This window comes from Notothenia coriiceps, unplaced genomic scaffold (assembly GCF_000735185.1).
Source record: "Notothenia coriiceps isolate Sejong01 unplaced genomic scaffold, NC01 NC01_scaffold00021980, whole genome shotgun sequence".
Classification (NCBI taxonomy): Eukaryota; Metazoa; Chordata; class Actinopteri; order Perciformes; family Nototheniidae; genus Notothenia; species Notothenia coriiceps.
This window is the reverse complement of record NW_011354681.1, coordinates 15723-36550: the sequence shown is the minus strand read 5'-3', so window position 1 is coordinate 36550 and position 20828 is coordinate 15723. Positions and strand designations below refer to the sequence as shown.

At 41.7% G+C, this 20828-nt stretch overlaps 1 protein-coding gene across 1 annotated transcript in view; it reads left to right on the top strand.

Annotated features, from left to right (window-relative positions):
- LOC104953554 (zinc finger protein ZFPM2-like) overlaps positions 1 to 19054 on the top strand; it is a gene marked incomplete at its 3' end in the record, with an annotated part of 77878 nt that extends 58824 nt beyond the window's left edge. The window contains exons 4-5 of the mRNA XM_010780500.1: positions 1845 to 1969; positions 18943 to 19054. Of these exons, the coding sequence (XP_010778802.1) occupies positions 1845 to 1969; positions 18943 to 19054 (237 nt within the window). The remainder of the gene's footprint in view (positions 1 to 1844; positions 1970 to 18942) is intronic.
- Positions 19055 to 20828: the final 1774 nt, after the last annotated feature.

The following is a 20828-nucleotide window of genomic DNA, read 5'->3' as shown; positions in this document are numbered from 1 at the left end:
ATGCATCAAGCGGTGGCTGTTGCTCTCCGTGATGACGACCAGCTGTGCACCAATGTTTAATTATTTCTCTGTAATGAGCTTAGCCACCTTCCACTGCAGCACCGGGAAGACTGCATGGAACACGGGAGGGGAGACAGAGTGAAAGAAAGAACGAGATAACGCTGTCCAGATTATCTTATTGTTGGGTCTATTCCAAAACTGTGCCTGCATTTCCTCTTAAAAATTACTTGTGCTTAGACCATGTGGTGGTGATGCAGTTTTTTTACGTAAGATGTGGTCAAACAAGGGAATTTTTATTATGGCTGACATTTAGCTTTTTGTGTAGTGACCACCACCAATGAGTATATTATGAAAGAGACATCATTTGTAGAGGGTAATAATACATACCTGATGTTTTGATCATGTCTATGCATGCAAAGGAGCACATAAGCGTACATTTCCATATTAGCACAACAGAGGGACACAATAGCGTGCCGCAGATACACGGCTGATATTTACCAAGTAGAACAGGGCTGAATAGGTCATTATACCACATACGCATCAGAAAGTTCAGTGATTGCTTAAGCCCATCCAGCATGAACTGAATGCCCTGAATACCTATTAGCCACATGTGTGGACAAATAGGTTAAAAGACACAATGTTTACAACTCATGTAGAGTTTGTTTGATTACTAATACATTAGATTTATTTGCCTGGCTAGATAATCAATTTCTGGCAGGTTGGCTTCCTTGTAAAAGGTCAATCTTTATGTTGAAGGACCCCAGAATAATGATGATTTTCCGAAGCTGGCCCTAATATCTGACCTTAGTAAATATGTTTATGTTCTCAATAAGTAGTTTTACATTTTTAAACCCTTTTCATCCAAGAAAACCTAAAGTGTGTACATTTTGGTCTTCTATAAATGTCTTGTTACATTTGTTTTAGTTTGGTTGTACTCTCACTTCTCACTTCTGGATCAAAAATGTTTTTAGTGATGGCTCTAACAATAGACTTTAGTTTAGGCCTTATAATTGGACTCCTTAAACCAATGGGTGCCATCATGGTGACTTTGTCCGCTTCTTAAACACAGTCGATGCTCAGACCTGATTCAAACGTCCTTTGTTTCAGTTTGTGGAACTTCTTGTGTCCAGAAAGTTTATCAAATCAGATATAACTTGTAGCTACAGAAGTCTGAACTATCACACTTCCTCTAACAAGACTTCTCAGAGTTGTCAAGGCAACCAGACGGAAATCTACAGTTGAGAACCTTTCGACACACAGTCGTAGACACTTGCACACACCAAGACGCAGGGAAACATCCTCTCTGGAAAACTATGTCACGGCCTGCCAAGGGGTTTATCATAACTATTTGATTAATCACCATCCCAAAAAAGTACACTGAATCTAAGAGATAAGATAGTGCGGGGTGACTGGGAGGTGAGCACCGGTAGTTCTTCCAGTGCTATCCGGTTTCACTGTTAATTAACTGGAGCTCTGCACAGCACTAACAAGGCCCCAGTCTTCCTGGAGCAACAGAAATAAGCCTGCCACTAGCTGCTCTCGCAAGCCAGCGAGCCTGCACTGTCTCACAGAGATTATCTCCACACAAGACACCTTTCAAGTAAGGTTAGCGCGCCATGTGTCTGAGGAACACCATCAGATGGATGCTCACTTGATTTGCTTATCCATTTTGAAAAGACCCTTGGCTGTAACCTTCACTGTTTACCGCAGAGCTTTGAGGCAATCATATAATCGCATATGTAGGCTTGAGTTTAAGGACAACGAATGAACGTCACTGTGATTGATGTGGAACTTGTGCGCTGGAGCACTAAGGCTCACTGCTTTGGTTTCTGCTTTGTTTCTAGGAGAGCTGGATGCGTTCCTTAAAGAAGGCGAGCGTCGGATCCACACCCGGCAGGAGCTCCCTGTGGGGACCACGTGGGGACCGTTCGAGGGGAAGATCGAGATGAACCCTGAAAACACTACACTGGTATGTTTTAATCATCTACTGAATCAAATTGAATATTTGAGAAACATTTAGTTTTTCACCACAACAAACTTGATGGTTAGAAACAAATGGATACAATTAATACAACTAGTAGGGCACTGAGACAACACAGACCTTTACTATATACCAACGCCAAATGGCCCATATGGCAATTGTAACCCAAGTGAAAAATAAATTGTACCTGATATGAAACCACTGAAAACCAAGTTCTTCCTTGGCTGTCCAAGCTGTAACATACAAAACTGATTGGGCTCTATTTAAAGGTTAATTGCAAGGTATTATACATTTATTTGATCTTACTCATTTATTATAAATGAACTTTGCTCTGAAGCACATTTCACAAGGTAAGTGGTCAAACTGTCTATCGGTGTGGTACATGTGAGGACTTTTTTTACTGACATAAAAATTGATTGATTTATCCACCACTATTAAGCCACTATTTACACAAATTTAAAAAATATGTTATAAATGATGCCATATTTTATAGGATTTAGTTTCGACTAAAATCACTTCATTTAGTCTAACTTTGCCTTTAGCAATCATGGAAACATGATTACTCGTAAGTCCTACAGTACTATCTGAAGACCATATTAATGGTAATTCCCATGACAGGCAAACATACTGAGGTGACTGTGGCGGGATCCAACTGGCCCACAACAAAAGCCTTTGAAGTACATCCATTTTAACCATTTAATCTGCATATTTTATGACAAAACACCTTTAATTTGTGGATTTTGAGCTCAGTCCAGGCTTCAGTTGAGTGAAGTCACAATCCATTATTTTTGATGTTACCCTGCACACAGCAGCTTTTATATCTCTTGTTCCAAAAGATCCCAGCAGAGGCTTGTGTTGACCTGCTGCTCTGGTGGAGTGACAAGCCCTCCACGGGTTTGATTCCTCATTCTGCATTCGGATTAATTAAGAAATTCCCATTAAAATTGTAACCAAGCTTCCATTCATCCTGTTAGGAAACATAAGGAACAGTCCATGAGGATTGTGGGAATCAGAGGCCCTCCACGCGTTTTCCCAGATTCCTTAAACTTTATTAAATCGTTTTCAGAGCAGTCACGACTGTTTTCTAAGCTCCCCTCTTGGTTTTGAAGTCATCAGTGGCTTTCAATAACTCAGGCCGTATTATAGCCATGAAATACGGCTTCTCTCAGGGTAAAGCCAGTTATCCTTGGGCAGAACAATTATTTTGTACAGAGCAACACCTCAAGTTGCCTTGCAAAGTAACGCTCAAGATATATTTTTTCAGCAATCTCGGCATGGATTTCCCTGAAAAAGGCATCCAATACCAACCTTCAACTGTCCCTCAAATGACTCTCGCCAAGTGATGTCATGTATTTTATCTCTTTGAATTGTTGGTGCTTTTGGTATATACAAACTTTACAAATTATTCACACTGCATGCTGAACTAGATGCACAAACTGATTGTTGCTCTTGGCTCCTAACTAACTGCCCTCTCAGGAATTCATCGCCACTTTTCCACATCCTCCTTAGGTTTTGTCTCTTCTTTTTTTTGAAGCAAGCAGGTGCTGGTCATCACCTGTAATAGGCTGTGGAGGGGTTACAGAATATGCCTAACCCCCCTCGCAATTAAAAGCCGAGGAAGAAGCTTTGGCACATTGCCTTTAAGGATCTCATGTGTGTCTATTCTCCTGGGGCTCCTCTCAATGCTTTGCTGCTTGCACTCCTCCTCTCTTAAGTTTCATCTCTCAAATGGGGTAGTGGCTGTTAGCAGCTTCTCACTATCTCTCATTAAAGGCTAGGTCAACCCAACTGGCATGTTTTGTTTTAGTGAGCCTCCTTTTAGGGTTTTTAACTTTGTTCCTTAAGCCAGAAAATATCAGCCAATTCTGGTATGTTGTACATCGCGGGGGAATCGTATCACTTACAGAAGCATAGTTTTATTTTTGTTTAAATAGAAACCTGCAGTTATTGAGCTGTTGCCTTGTTAAACACGCAGCCGTTGGCAACATCTGTAATGTGGAGCCGCATTTATCTCAGTTATTTCAGTGGGAGGCGAGGGAGTTGTGGAAATCTTCAAACACTGACATATCAAGACAAGATCCCTGATGCCACACCTGGAGAGGTTGAAATAACAAAAATGTAAGTGTGAGAAGAGAAAGAAGAAGAAGGGGAAAAAAAGCCGGGCTAGTTTTGATGCGTGTCAGGGGCGTCCAGAGGAGGGTCAGAAAGGCAGCAGAAAGCGTTTGAGGTAGAAATAAAGGCTCATTGCTTCACGGGTCTCAGTCATTCTTATGAAGTGTGACCTCCACAGACTATTAAATGTCCTTTCACTCTCTTAGATTTTTTGAATCCATTGAGGTGAATGAATTACCCGAGTATATGGCAGGAGTGACACCTCTCTCATGCCTGGAACACACGACCCGCTGCTGAGATATTGATATGCCCTCTCTGAAATCAAACATATTTTATCCCTTCATCCAGACACGTCATTTAAGATATTACTTTTTAGAGGTCAAGCTATTTTGGTCGAGCCGCCGTGTACGGTGCACAGGTTGGCAACTCTTGGCATTGTGCCCGGAGGAGTAATGTCTTCTTAAAGTGGCTTATAGTAAATAATGAAAATACGGTGAATTTAAGCATTCAACTGGACATGAGTAGCACTTTGGCTCAAGCAGAGACGTTTAGGAGCGGGTCCGGATGGTGTCTGGGGAGTCGTCCTGTGGAGTCTGATGGAGAGGTGGGGAAGGATGGGGGAGGAGGGGAGGGTCACCGGTCCCTGGAGACAGCAAATGGGAGCAGGAGCTGGAGCTAGCTGTATGTGCCGTGGCGTGGGAGCCGATATGTGGGCTGGCTGCTGGGGGGAGACAGGCCTCAGCAGCTGACCGGAGTGATGGATGATGCTGAGAAAAAGAACAGTGAGTGGAGCGTTGCATGCAGTTGTTCAGACAGGCCTGGAAAGAGAGGTGTAAAGCTTGAAAAAGAAAGAATGAAAAAGGAGAGCAGGGGAGAGTGGGGGGAGAAGGGGAGGAAGCAGAAAACACAGAGGGGGAAAAAGCATGACAGGAAATCTGGGCATCTGCAGGACATAGATAGGGTCACATCTTGACCGTTTATCAAAGAGGAAAGCAGATTTCACAGCTGATGGGTCGGCCGTGGCAGGTCTGCAGACCCCAGGGCTCAGCCTGGCATGAGGCGCTGGAGTTATAGTTATTGTTGTTGCAGACCTGTTAACACAATCACATTGAATTGTGTTGGAGGGATCATAAGGCTTTTTTTATTGTGGTGTTTTTATATACGTTCTTTATTAGAGATGCACAAAGATAACAACAGGTCATCAGTATTGGAAGATAAAGGCTTTAAAAATAAATCCAAGCTAGAAAAGTGATTTTTTTCTATATGACAGGCCAAAAAGATAAAGGAAATGTTTCACTACAGCAGACTTGATGTCCAAAATGAGTTGAAATAGATCCAGATATCAGACATCGTGCAAAACCAATGTCTATATAACTATAAGACTTAATATCTTTTGGTCCGAATACAGATCAAATGTAACATGTAATGTTTTTGAGATGATAATGATACAAATGTAGATGCCAAGCCTTAATCAGAGAAACAGAAGTCTAACCCTAACCATACTAGATTGCAAGTCAGAAACCAAACTCTGAACTGAAAACCAACTTACTGGACCGGGTTAAAGCACTTTGTATTAAGCTAGGCAAAGGTAAGAAAGCCAGAAAAGTAAGGGCCAAAAGCAAGTAACAGAGATCAATACAAGAAATATGAAAGAGGAAGAAGATGGGGAAAAAATGAAACACTAAGAGTTGGCGTTGCTGCTGTTGTCAGCCACGTTCTCCCCTCTGTTCCTCTGCTCTGCTCTCTGTCTGACTGATGGAGCTGCCAGAGTGCCGTCTCATCCCTCACTTCTCTCACTGATCAATCAGACCATTAGACTCCAATTACAGCCGCAGCCCCGGCGCAGGTGAGCGACGAGCACATTCAGCCGGCTTCCGACAACGCCTCCGCCCGACTCCCTCACACTCTCCCAAATTAACGCAAATTAATAGTGACACTCAGACATAAATGTCTGCAATCGGGGGGCCAAATTAACAGTCTGGGTCGAAGCTATTGAGTAGCAGGTGTCTTTAAAGGCAGTAATTACCTACGCTGGACAGAACCGGGAGCAGAAGCTGGCCCATGGTCTGCCTGGAGTGAGAGGCCTGGCCCCGGTGAGCCTGGCTCCCATTGTAGGTGTTAATAATTGATTGGGAGGCAAGCTATTAATGAGCAGCAGATTTAGAGCTCTGTTGTAAATGTGTGTTGATGAGGGTGTTGCCGCCTCTTGTACAATGCCTTACCAATGCTAATTACTGGGGCTTAGTCAAGGTGCACTGTAATGAGTCTGGATTCAATACAATTCTGGTCTGTATGTGTTTTGAGGGCCTTTTAGTGCAAATGACATGCTAATTGTAATGGAGAACACTTCCAGATTGAAATCTATAAGGCTTTTTTGTATCTTGTTCTCTATCTTAATAAACCTATTGTAGCTATACGAGCTAAATAAGCTGTGAGGATATTTATGATAAAACAAATCTAATATTGTTATCTATGTTTCAAACAAGGGTCCTGGAACAAAGACAACAGTTTGGAAGGTTGCACGGGCATAACACAAGTAAACAGCCTATTTTAACCTTAATCAAATATTGCAATATTACTATTATATTAAAATCACCTAAGTAATACGTATGTTTGCCATAATGAAGGAGTGTTGAATGAGTACATCACTGTCGTTTTTGTCTAATTCTGTAAATTAGAATTGTAGGTAAAAAATTAAGGTACATTATTTCAAATCTACTGGTGTTAAGTCTCACATATTTTGCTAACATGTGCATCAGAGCCTAAAATGTCTGTATGTTGTTTGCACATGTGCACAAAGTGTCTGCGTGTACATGAACTTAAATGTGTGTGTTTTGGGTCGTACTGTATGTGTGGGAGGGCATGTGCCAGCGCCTCAGTGTGCGTGTGCTGCAGACTGTGTGCTGTTTTCTGCTGCGAACAGAGAGCTTTAGCTTGTAGTCTACAGAAGAGCAAAAATGTCAAGATACTGTCCTAATTTTCACCTGGGACAGAGAGAGAGGCAGAGGCTGTCAACCGATGGAGTGTGATTATTGTGTAATTTAGTACAAGGGTAGGAATATGGGCCTGTGCAACCAAAAACTGCTCCAGAAATTATTCAGCCCATCACTCAAGCCATTTATCTCCCGCCTTTTTTTGCCCACCCTCTCCCTTGGAATATGTTTATTGTTAGCTACCCCTAAACTTTAACAAGTGGTGGCGGATTTTTCTGTTTCAGAAATTATATTTTTCTTCTTGTCATTGCTTCATTAATCAAGAGGAGGCATTCTGAAAAATGTTTTGTTTTGGAGGCTGCAATCTATTTTGTGTGTGTGTGTGTTGTAGTTAATCTGCGCCCGTGGCAGGTTTCCCCTCCGAAACGCAGCGCTAAGCAGCGGTATCGCAGGCCTATTGTTGTAGCCTCTGTCATAGCAAGGAGAGCCTGATGCAGGCCTGGGCTCGCCTGATAAGGAAAAGAGGATTCAACATGGCTGGAAAGGAGAATCAGTGGGACTTGAGAGTGGAGTACGGATGGGGCAGATGCGCTCGCACACACACAAACACACATACGTACAGAACCATGCACACATGTTCTACACACATACAGTCACACATGAGCCGACACACACACAAATCATCACCATCATCACACTGGCACATGCCCAGGCAATTATTTACAGTAACATCCAATTACATATGCAAGAAGGCACCCCAGGATAGGGCCTCTCTGGAGCTATAGCTTCTAAATGGCACACACACATAGGCATTCTGAAATATGCATGCACATAAACAAACAAACAAAATTTGAAACATTCTGATTTATGCTTTTAAAGGTGGCCTGCGCTTTCTATCTGTAAGTCACACTGCCTCGGATATGGTTTTGAAAACGCTCGACATTATCAGGACTAACAGGATTTGAATTTCTGTGTTGGACACACAAATAATTTTGGCACAAAAGAATGTGGCTTCATCTAATGAAATAATGGGCCCAAATTTTAGGCGGAGAACCAATTTGTGATTGCATGCATCAATTATTTCTTGGGTTTAAACCAATATCAGGGCTGGGGTCTCTTCAGATGGGTAAAATGGTAATTATCTGGCCTGCTTTCCCTCGCGCGGTGTCATCCATATATTTATCTATGGCATTATCGATGGTTTTCATGTTCTAAAATTCCAAAAAGGAGGAAACATGAAAGCAAGTAGCCTTATAAATCTGGGCTTTATTTTGCAAAGATCAACATGAAATTGATGTCAGTTTGGGAGTTAGATGGATAATGGGTTGTGGCGAACTAACTAGCATTGTTTTCTTTATTGATGCATATATATTTATTTCCCAAGCCTGCACTTTGAAGGTTTCTCTGCAAGGCTGGAGCTCGTTGCCGCCGACAGCTCCATGTGTTAGCTCTGAGGCACTCCCTCACTCAGCTATAGTCGGAGCTATTATGGCCACAGCCCAGCCCCACTGTTTGAGAGATAATGCATGGTTGACTTGATCTACAAGTGAACCTGACATTTCGCTGTCCTTACATCACAACACCACTACCCAAACTGATATGGCAGGTCCCTGATAAGCAGAGCAGGACTCACTGAATTGCTTTGTGCTCACTGTAATCAATGGCTGCATGCTTTCCTCAAACATGCCAAGGGTGCAGTGACAAGATCTACACACATATAAAGACGGGGAACCTGTTGCAGCATAACTTGGTGTGCACTCTTTTAAAGATTTCTGAGGAAATGATTCTGAAACTTAAACCACGCCTGCCAGTGACAGTAGTTTTTTTGTTATTTGATAATATTTCTCATGAATGCTGTTGCTCATATCACGATGATCGGAGGTTTTCTCTTTGAGCTTTTCTCTTTAAGAAACACAAATGAGTGTATTGTTTTTAATCCTTCCACTTCTCTACAGATTTTTTATATTATTTAAGATCAAAAATAACTTTAATCTAATTTATACTTTAGCTGCACTATATTTCAAAGGGAGATATTGCTACACTTTATTATGATCAGTTTCTTTACAGATACAAAAAATAACCTTTAAAATACAATGCAGTAGTTTGACTTAAAAACGTATGTGTTACACACACTCACACACTCCCCCCCCTGCCTGAAACGCCTCCATTTGACTCCTTTGTTTACTTCAGTAACATAGTGACATCACTACGTAACATATTGCGCTAATATTGGCTAGCGCTCCAACACTTTGTATGTGATAGGCAGTTGGCCAATCATAACAGAGCCGGCCAGTTAACCAATCAGAGCTGACTGGGCTTTTTCAACATTAAAGCATGTAAACGAAGTCACGTTAGAAGCACATCATACAAAATAAGAATCTGGAAATTAGCATAATATGTTATCTTCAACTTGTATTTCCGTATTTCATTGTTTTATTATCACATTTGCTTAAGTAAAATATCCTAATACTTCTGATGTGATATGGCTTCACACAAAGGTATTGATGTTGATATTAAGTTACTGTATCCAGGAAACATTAGAAAACATTTATTGTTTTTATTTTAATTCCTGGGATAACGGACAAATGCTAATAAAGCCTGTGTTGAGTCATTCTTAATCTTAATTCAAAAAGATCAGTGAGTTATTCTGCAGATTTGGGAGTAAGAAAATATAGCTCATGTCGCTGGAGTGATCCTCACAGACAGGCAGCTGTCTTCCTGCAGCAGAGTGTTGTTCACCCATTGCTCAGGAGCAGCAGCAGCAGAGCAGGACCAGAGACGGCTGAAAGCCTCAGTGAGGCTCCGGGTCCTGGGGGGCCCCTCTTCACACTTGCAGGGCCTGAGGGTTGAGCCGGGGGTCCCTGTCCCCCCCCCTTCCAACTGTCTGCCAGTAGCCAAACAGGGAGCGACACAGTGTGCATAGCAAACTGTCACACTGAGGAGATGTAGTATCTGCTTATGTTTTCTGTACATCGTAAACAGCTTGATATGAACATTAACATTCATGAACAACTGTTCCATTTGGCTTAGTGCAACACTTAAACAAGTCACACGCTAACACTTATCTCAAGAGTTTCATGGATTTGAACAACTGCTCGCTTGCTGCAGATTTGGGGAGATGCTTCTTTAGCTGCGATAGAAGCTAAGCTAGCCTTTAGTTTTTTTACAGAATGTTAGTCCGACAGGCAACAATAGTCAAGCTTAAAACTCCCTGGCTTCACACATAGCGCCTTGTTTTACAGTACGCAATATGTCTTCCCCAATGAATGATTATCTAACACTACAATACACAACAGACATCTATTGTAGCAAAGGCGCGAGAGGAAAGAGGAAGAAGATGAGGCAAAGAGAAAGAAAAGTGAAACAAAGTTGAGTGGTGCCAGCTGCTTTGCAATCTGTCACTGTCATGGCTGCACTTGTGATATGTTGAAACAAGTTTCTTGGAAAGTGGTGCAGATAATCCTCGATTGTTTCCGTTTGGAAGGCACTGATAGTCGTCTTGGTATTCCAGAAGATAGTGAGCTCAGAGCAGGGTTTGGTGCTAGGTGGATGGCTGACCATAGCTCTATTAGCTGTGATTGCAGAAATATAAAGCTTCCTTTCTTAAATTGTTAAGCTTCAGTTCTTCATTTTTTGCCAGTGGTTAGAAATTGGTTTTAAAACATCGCCAAAATCCTATATTATTTGACTAAGAAAAGCATTGTCGTTTATATGAATTCAGCAATTTCCCTCCTCTCTTTCCCTCTTCTCATATTGGCAAGGGAAGTGGAGAACCATAGAGGCTTTGCTTGCTTCACCTCCTTCAGAAAAAGAAGGACGTCCACCCTACGGGGAGGCAAACCCCCGCTGGTGGACCTTGATAAGTCCTCGCCGTCCCCTGTCCTGGCCTTAGCACTCTGATCCTTAGCCTTGTTGGCTCCAGGCCTACAGAAGACAAAGCCCCGTCAGAACTACTCCGAATGGATGAACAACCAAGCAGAACAACTCAAGTGTTCTGAAAAAAGGTTAGCATTGAAGATAAGAAAAGCTGATGGAGGAGATGAAGGTCTGGACAGTGTTCACAGCTTCCTGGTGGTCCAGCAGCACCTCATTAGATGGATGTGTATGAGGCTGTCAAAGCAGGAATATTATACCAAGGGGTCGTCAGCAAACTAATTGGGTAACAAAGACCATTTCCAGCTCGAGAAACCCCTCTTTTAACAGTCAGTGTGCTGAGACTCTGATAAGAGAGTTCACGTCTAATGCATTTAGCGCAGGGCAAGTTCACCATCTTTATCTTATTTACTTAACTTGGTGTAAATATTGTTGGTCTTTTACGGGGGATTTAGTCAGACCCCATTTCTCTGAAGTGCACTCAGGGATCAAACTATTGAACGCTGCGTCTATATGCAGACGATCAGGTGGTATGCAAATCAAAGATACCTTTGTTCGGTTTAGTTACATGTGCGATGCATTTCATGTTCCTCCTCTCTGTTCTGTAAATGTGTTCTACTTTGTTTATTGCATTTATGATTGTGTACACTTTTATATTAATAGAGCCCAGTTTCTGAGTGTGAAAAAGACTCATTAAAAATAAAATCACATACAATATATGCCATTCTAATGCATCACGAAATTCCTCCAGAGAAGAGAGAGGAGTTCAAAAGAATATTAAAATCCAATACCTAAAGGGGGGCACAGAGGTTTATCTAAAGTCAGGGGCTTTATTCAAGCATCATGCCTGCTATTTTATTGTTTGACTTTATTTACTGCCTCTGACTGATCCTAGTCTTCCATGTGTGGTTATGAGAGCAGGGATTTGTTGTGACCCCATTGACTGATCGACTCCTGAGTTCGCCTTTTTCTTCCTCTTTGAAAAAGAATCCCCCCATCCGCATCCTGACAGAGAAAGAGTGCTTCTGTCCAGAGAATGCGCCACCTGCCACCTTGACCCCCAGGGGCCATGGTAATATCCATACAGGTGAACATTACCGGCTCCGGGTTCCCCTATTATGTTCCCTCACACAGCTCCTCACTGCTCGGGGAGTCGGCCCTAACTTACATGCCAAAAGATCAAACAAGTCCTCCCCAATTGAATTCAAATGGGACATTTTGAGTAATTCAAACAGTGAGTAGTGAAGCGACAGGGGTGTTCTGTCCCCTGACCAAAGCCAAACACAAGGAGTACACGTGTGTATATATACCTCCAAGATATGATTAAGTCCTGGAGCAATATGCATAAGCAAATTCAGCTTCCTCTTGTTTACTTCAAATAGTTCCAGGGACATTATGTATAGTATCAGAACAGACATTGTGAAATGAAATATTCATGAGTACAAAGAAAGTTGGGGACATTTTTGTATGATGCTAAAGGGCTGGGGAAGGGAAATGCCATGTGGACTGAATCAAGTGCATGTGATGTACAAATATTTAAGAAAATTAGAAATGAGAGGAGACGAGAGGAGGAAATAAAAAATGGGGACGGAAAAGAAAATGAAGACAGCAAAATAAGAAAGGAGAGGAAAAGAGAAGGGAAGCATATCAAAGCAAAAGGGAATTATTGGAAGGGAACAGATAGGAAAGGTGACACAAATATGGGAAAGGGAAGGAGGCAGGGTGGAGAAAGGGGTTACTTGTCTTCAGGGCAGGTACAGCTTACACTAAACTGTTTGGCTTTAGAGTTGGAGCACCTCAATGTGCCTGAAGGTCCTGAAGAATGGAGCATAGAGGATGGAGTACCCCCTCTTTCCCACCAAAGCTTTGCTCTCTTCTCCTCCCTGTTTTTATAGGCAGCAGATTTGGTTTAAAATAATAACTCAAATAAATGTTTAAGGATGTGCAGCTAATCATTTAGCATGGCTCCTTAATCAATACCAATCAGTAGTCTGCCTTATTTCTCATACAAGCAACTGAGCATACAGTCATCATGCCACACAGTCAATACAAATACAACCAGTGAGCATTTCAATGGAGTGAAATGAGCAATAGCTAATGCAGCGCATGAACTTTGATGCTTACAGTCCAGTCAGCAGGATAAAAGGTGATTTAAATGAGAAAATATTTATTCCCCAAAGCGCCGCCATGATAGCAGCAGCCAAATAAAGGCACATGCGCACAGTGATGGGTGTCCCTTTAAAGATTCCGGGGGAACAGCAGTGACTCTCTCAATTTAATCGATTTTAAAATGAAAAGTCAATTTAACAAAGTTGAAAAGAAAAAGATGGGCCAGGGGAAGAAAGAAAAAAGCATTCTCTTGCACTCAAGCAGTAAACTAACTGCTGCACAGAGCAGGCAGAGATTTCAGCTGAATTATCTCCCACCTCACATTTGCTCTTAGGCAAGCAGTTTAAAAGCCAAGCGATTGAGCCAGTGATCCAATTTGAAATGCAGAAATGATTAGAGCAGCTTGCCTCATTTCATATCGAAATTCTCTGATTTATGACAGGGCACCAGCCAAGATCTATCTCTAACGGGAATTAGTGTGCAATTCCTGCATATTTCTGTTATTTAGTCTCCCAATAGCAGATGCTATAGCCCTAGAGAGAAGGGGGGAGGGAGAGGAATGAAAGCAGAATAGAGGTATCTTTTCATTTCAGCAGATGTAACCATGACCATTTAGGAGAGGGGGAAATGACACAAAGGCAGACTTGAGGAATGAGAGTATTTCTCACTTTATGTAGGTTGTTGACCGAGAATCTTATTTCAGGGTGCAGTGAAATAGCACCTCACTAAGCATATGCACAGCTTTGGGTAGCGGTGGGAGACTGTGAGGTTGGCTGTTTTATTCAACAAAAAGACCCTTGCAACCCATCCATCCTTGAGGCTAAGAAAATATTAATACGCAGAGCGATAACGAGGGCTAGAGGAAAATCTCCCTTAATGAAATTTCCAGTTGACCACATGCAATTTGTTTCATCGCAGTGAACAACTAATTGCAATGGACGTTATCAAGGTGTGAGTGTGCTGTCTGCTGTAAACTGACTGGTAAAACAGGTACAAATCCTTTATCCTCACTCCCATGTTAGAAACAGAGAACATATAGACTTGACATAACCCAATACATAAGCTTGTTTTCTACGGCTGGTATCATCTGAAAGGACATGGCGCTTTCAAATTGTTTGTGACCATGCTAACACGGGGTCAAATGTAATGTAGGGGATGGAATTCAAGTGTATTTGTCGAAAGAAAACAAAAAAAAGAAAGAAAGCTTTGTATATGTAACAAGCATTCAACTTTACATGTAATCTAATTTAACAACATTATGTTTGAAGTTGAATAAATGACTATGCCACATTAGGGTTAGGGTTTCTGTAAATCAATTGTCAAAACTAATGCTTTATTTGGAAACACAAAAATAATGCAATATTGAAAAGATGTAACATAATTCTAATTGTGTTTTTGTCTAAAAAAAGAACTTCTTTATACCGAGTGGATGTTGAAAGCTTGATATATAAAGCCAACGAACATGTTGAGATATTCAGACGGAGTGGTTTTGATCTCCCAGTTGTCTAAATCCTGCAGCTGTGGGATCAAGACGGACACAGTGCCAGTCAGTGACCTTGGTGGGGGGAAGAAGAAAAAAAGCCATGAGGAAAATAATCATTCCCACCAAGGTCCGTATCGATTTCACCTGCCCTGACCATGAAGCGGGTTAAGAGTAGCCAGTGGTGGTGAAATGGTCAGCAGTGATATCATTAGCTTGTTGTTTACACAGGGAAGCAGGGAGTTAGAGGAAGGCTGAGTGTCACAAGCCACTTTCTTCTTCACCTCCTTCAGCTGATCAGAGGATCATGGTATCAAGGAGGGATTAGTAGCGACTTGGGATTTGTGTGATTGGTTAATTTATTGCGGTGATGGCAGGTCTTTCATCTATGGCAACATTTAATCAGCGCAGCCACAGAGGCTATTACAGGTTAGCTCCTTTCTGGAGTCAGTCCGGCTGTGCCATCAGCTCTATCACAATTCCCCTGAAATTTCCAAATTATCTGGAACAGGCTTTAGCTTCTCAGTAATAAAAATTAGAACAGATTCCTGATAGAAGCTTTTGCTCACACAGGGCCAATTATAAATAGTACAGCCCTGCCTTGGAAGAGGGAAAAGGGGGAGGGAGAAAAAATCCAACTCTGAGAGATGTGCGCGGAACTTATCGTTCAGCCTCTGCTCCGCTCTGATCCAAATCCGTGTGGCTGAAAATTTATATTAGATTTTATCACAGAGGCCTAAGTCTAGAAAAATCAATGAAGGTTATCTTTTATGTTGCAGCAACTTGTGGAAATATTGATTTTCATTTTATAGCGAATTTGGAGCATCAGTTTGTAATCACTTCCTCGCTGACTACACTGTTTTGGTCACTGTATCTCTTACACGAGCAACGGTAACACAGCTCAGAAAAAAATAATAGAAATAGCGGCAGGGTATTGAAACCAGTGGAGTGAAGGCAGAGGGTGGATAAACCGTAACACAGTACACAGACAGGAAGGCCAGAGGAGTATTTTTACAGGCTCTGACAGGGATGATAGTGTGGCAACTGATATTAAACACTGTATCTCTATAAACTAAACTCATATATACTTGTTCTCTAAGGCCAGAGACTACAGGAAAAAAACATGTCAGGGCCTTTTTCATGCTCTGGTCCATTTTGAGACATCTGGAAATGTTTTGCTTACATGTCTTCATTCAGATAGGTGGAAAGAAAACATCCAAAATAGAAATGTTATTTGTTTTTTTTAACAACTTTGTCTTTGTGTGTGTATAGATTTATCTTAAAGTCACCATAATTATTAATCAGATAATGCCTACTTTGCATGTTTGCACTGGTACATTTTTTTATTTCATGTTTGTGGCTTAACAAGTCTTCTTCAGAACAGTGCTTAGAAAACAGCTAAAATACATATTTATGTTGTTTTCATTTTTTATGTTGTCTTTTTGTGGCTGGTTGTAAGTTTACTATATTAAACATTAAACCTCCTTTGCATATTCAAACATAATATTTCAGAAAACAGGCAATATACAAATATATTTTCTTAATGTAAGTAACATGAAGTTTCATTGTAAAATGTTTTACTTATTTTTCTTACCCATTCAAAGTAGTCTTTCTTCTAATATCTCTTTATTTGAATACCTGTCAAAATACCTAAAGATGTGTTCAAATCAGGAATATATTCAGTGTTATTCAGACATTTACACAGATTTGTGGCATATTTAACATCCAATAGGGGTCAGCATATTTTACAAACTCGCTCTCAGTACTGTGTAAGGCAGGAAAGAGCTTCCATACGTCACATCCCCCTGCTCGTGAAGAGGAGTTTGTTTATCCTCCCCGCTGCAGGGAAATAAATGTTCTGCTTGTCAGTCTGCATTTCTCCTGGCCGCGGCCACTTAGGCCAACTGATCCGGTTGTACAAATGTTTCCATTTGCATTCGCAGAGCCCCCGCCCCTGCACTGATGCCACTCTGTGTCTTAATCCCTAATATGTTGTGTGCTTTCTGCATTTCTTTGTCTGAGTGACGTCTGGTACATGCAGCATTCTTACAAAGCACATAGGCCACCATTGTCACGATCGATGCATTATGTAAATCTGCTGCACTGAGGCGCTGTCATGGGTTGTTGCTGTTGTTCACAACAAAAAAAACTATTAACAATTACATCAAAAATAATACATAATATGCATTTTTTAAAGTTTCTTTCTCAGCAAAGGAACAATTGTGATTGCTGTAATGATTTCTAACACACTCTAACAATGGGAAGATGTGTGGTTAGTGTGGTGTTTTGTCCCTGTTGGCTACATTAAGAGCAGCTGGAATATCATGAATTCCCAGAGGCTCAGAGGGACGGCGGAGAGGCCTCTCGCTGCTGAATAAGAGATGGCTCCAGTCTGCAGATCTAAGGAAGGGTTAATCTGATTCCCATTTCAGATAGTCGTCCTAGCAACAATCGGCCTGGTCTGCTCTGCTCCTTTGACAGGGGTGTGAGATTTTCAGGTTAGCCAGATAGAAGACTTTATTGTGAGGCTAATTTGAAATGTGAAATGGAGGATGACTTAAATTATAGAGGTCCCCTCTCCGTCTCATCTGCTGCCAGGGCGGGATAAGAAGATGCCAGGAGAAGGAATAAGAATATCAACAGACACAATTTACTGTCTGTGTTTGATCAGTTTGGCAGCGACGCTTGCCAATGTGCACTGCTATGTATAGATATAGATATTTATGTGTAGAAATCTGTCTTTATTTAGCGTCTGCATTTGTTGCCTTCATTTGCACACAACATCAAAACAGATTGCTATCTCACAGAGATGTTTTTGTAAATAATGCAAAAAAAATTAAGTCCTCCAGCCATAGACAAGATAGAGTTCATGAAAAAGAGAAATGGGCTGCATGAGGGGGAGGAGGAGGAGGAGGAGGAGGAAGAGGAGGAGGGGGCACTGCCGGAGCACAGTGCTCATCTCTTGTGCATATCGGTGCCAATTCAGACCTTTAACATGCTCAAGTGACATTTGCATTTATCCTTGAAGGTTGTTGCCTTTTGCGGGGGAGCAATAAGTGAAAAGCGCCAGAGAGGACTAGTATTTTTCTGTTGCATTAGGCAGATGGACAGCGTCCTGTCGCTGCCTGCCTCAGATGGAAAAAAGAAATAAAGATTGCACCCCAACCCATTTTCTCGTAGCTAAACTATTTCTGTAACACCCTAATGAAGGAGGGCCCCGGGGTTCAAAAGTAATGGCCTTGAAATACTGAGATTTTGCCTTTGAGTAAGATGTACCCACCAGCCCCACAACATCACCAATTTGCAACACCAAAATAAAACCAAATCATGAGGATGAATAGAGAACGACCATTCTGTGACACTGCAGCATGTGAGTTTACTGTGCTGGACCTTGCACTCTATCTCCCTCTTTTATTTTATTCCTTTCCGAAGGGGATAAAACACCACGTTTGACCTCTGACCAAGGAGAAAAATGACCTTACACATTCAGAATAATTTTTTTAGGCATATTATAAAAACCCTAACCTCAATTGGCCTTTGAAATGGATACTGATTCTTTAAATTCTTCCCTGCTTGTTTCAGGAAATAGTGAGATCCTGGCGATAGCAAGGCACAATGCGCCCAAAGTTCACCGCTGAACACTCGCTTCCCTCTCTCTGAAAGTCACCAGCTTTTTCTTCCTTCTTTCTTTCCTTTTTTCATAATTCCCAGACACCTTAGAAGTTGATCTAGGAGATCTCATGATGAATCCTGGATTGGGTTTCGTCCTTTTTGATATACCCGTTTGTCACCATGTTACATGTACAGCACACACACTCTCTCAAAACCTTTCCTGATTCTCAAAAGGAAAAGGGGGACTTGGGTTGTATACTTCCTGAAAGTGTCTGTGTATGGCCATTCAGAGCGTAACTCAGTGGTTATTAATGTTTCTTTAATCACCAAAATGACCGAATGATTTCTGACTTTTTTCAGGATAATAAGAAGTTAATCTAAGAGATCTCATGATTAATAAATCCTGGATTGTTATTCCCCCTCTTTGATACACCCGTTTTTCCACACTCCAACTACTATACCGCACACACACACACACACACACACGCACGCACACACACACACACACACACACACACACACACACACACACACACGCACGCACGCACGCACGCACGCACGCACGCACGCACGCACGCACGCACGCACGCACACACACACACACACACACACACACACACACACACACACACACACACACACACACACACACACACACACAAAGCCTTCCCTGATTCTCAAATCCTCCCTGTAAAAAAAAAGGCGATGCATGGTGTATACTTTCTGAAATGGTCTGTTTGTGGCCATTCAGAGCCTGGAAGAGCGTAACTCAGTGGTTATTAATGTTTCTTTAATCACCAAAATAAGCAAATGATTAGTGTGTGTTATCTGTCCCCGTCCAGAAGACGAAGAGCACGGTCCCGGTGGTGCTGAGCGCCGGCCCCAGGTGGCTGCTGGATGTGACTTGGCAGGGAGCGGAAGACAACAAAAACAACTGTGTGGTGTACTGCAAAGGTAAGCAAGCGGCGGCATCCTGTTATCTCTCCGCGGCGCAACACACCACGCCACGGCAGCAAAGACAATCCTCCATCCTCTCCACTCTCTCCATCTGTCTCCCTTTTTACTTTCTCCTTTTGCTTCTCAAAGTCACACACAAATAATTAGAGCTGCAAGGACACACAAAAAAGCCTCACACCATATCTGTTTTACTCCAAAGAGCAATTTATATCACTAAAACTCTGATTAGGAACTGAGAAACATCACTTGACACACAAAGTTAATGGTCTTTAGATTTCACAAGGTAATTAATGCCCCCCTTTTTTCCCTTCTCTTTTATACTAAGTGAATCCCTATCTCGGTGCAGATAGCAAAGTTGTGGAGATGGGCTCTCTTCATTTGTTCCCTCGCTAATTCAGCAGAGCTTTATCTTTACATCTTTCATAAATCAGACATTCAGGAATGGATTTATGTAAATAAGTGGAAGGGAATATCATCATATCTGTCAGGAAAATCCCTGTTGTTTATCCAGCCTTCAGCCTTAAAGCACAAATGACCCGCTGTCATTACGATAAACTCCTCAATCTGCCGCATTGTGTCCGGCAAACCCTCATTAAAAGATGGCCCAACATGGATCTGTAGAGGTTTGTTGCAGATTGCAGAGATGCACACAGCCCTGTCACTGCAGTGTGTGTAGCTTCACTTCCCATGAAAGCACAAGGCTTCTGCAGCTATAATTGGGTCTTGACGGGTGTTAACCAAAGAGACACAGCAAAATAAATAAAGATGTGTTTTGGATTCCAAAAAGGCTGAAGGGAAAAAGGGGGTTCCATTTATCACTTTTCAAAAAATGATTACCCTGTGACAATACCCCCCCAAAGCTGAAATGGAGCTTCTTCTCCCTCAAAGTGAATAAGTGGCAGGAGTGGGATTTGCAACCCCGGATTTTCAGTCTCCCAATTCTCATCTACTAATCACTAGACTGCACTGTGGAGTTATCCTCTTAACCGGCTACTTAACTTTGTGCTCTTTATCACCAAATCATTAAAGTTTTGATAAGCTCTGAAAGAAGATTATGCACTTCTTTAAAATCTTCTAATCTTCCTGCTCACACACGGACTGTATGAGACAAGAAAAACGGGCAATAACAGGATTTCTCTTTTTTCTTTTGAAGAAGAAGAAGAATTTCCTCCACTCTTCATACGCTGGAGATAACATCACATGCAGCATCATCACCTCAGCTGCATATCACTGGCAGCTCCTTTGTTTGTCACTTTCAGTTTGACCTTATTCAATTATTCACAATAACATCTCCAGACGTCCCCTTGTGAGAGTTGTTCTGTGTTGTACTGCATAAGTTCATTACAGTAAATCCCCCACAAGGATCTTCGCACGCATACAAAGAAGAATTCATTTAATTTAAATCTCGGAGTAGAAGTTTAATATCTCCGGTCATCTCATACAGTAGTTGTACCATTGCTAAGCAAAAAAAATGTATAGTACACATTAAACACAATTGATTTCTGTAAATGTTTCTATAGTAATAGAATATTTATAAGGTTAATCATTCTTAAACATTATAACATCACTACGTAACACTTGCACTTCTATTGGCTCGCGCTCAGACACATTGTTGGTGATAGGCTAAGTGGCGGGACATCTCTAAGTGGTTGACCAATCACAAAACAGTCGACTTGCTAACCAATTAGAGCAGACTGAGCTCTGGTTTCAGACAGAGGGTTAAAAGAGGTTTTTTGAACATTAAAGTATGGAAATATGTCACAGTAGAGGC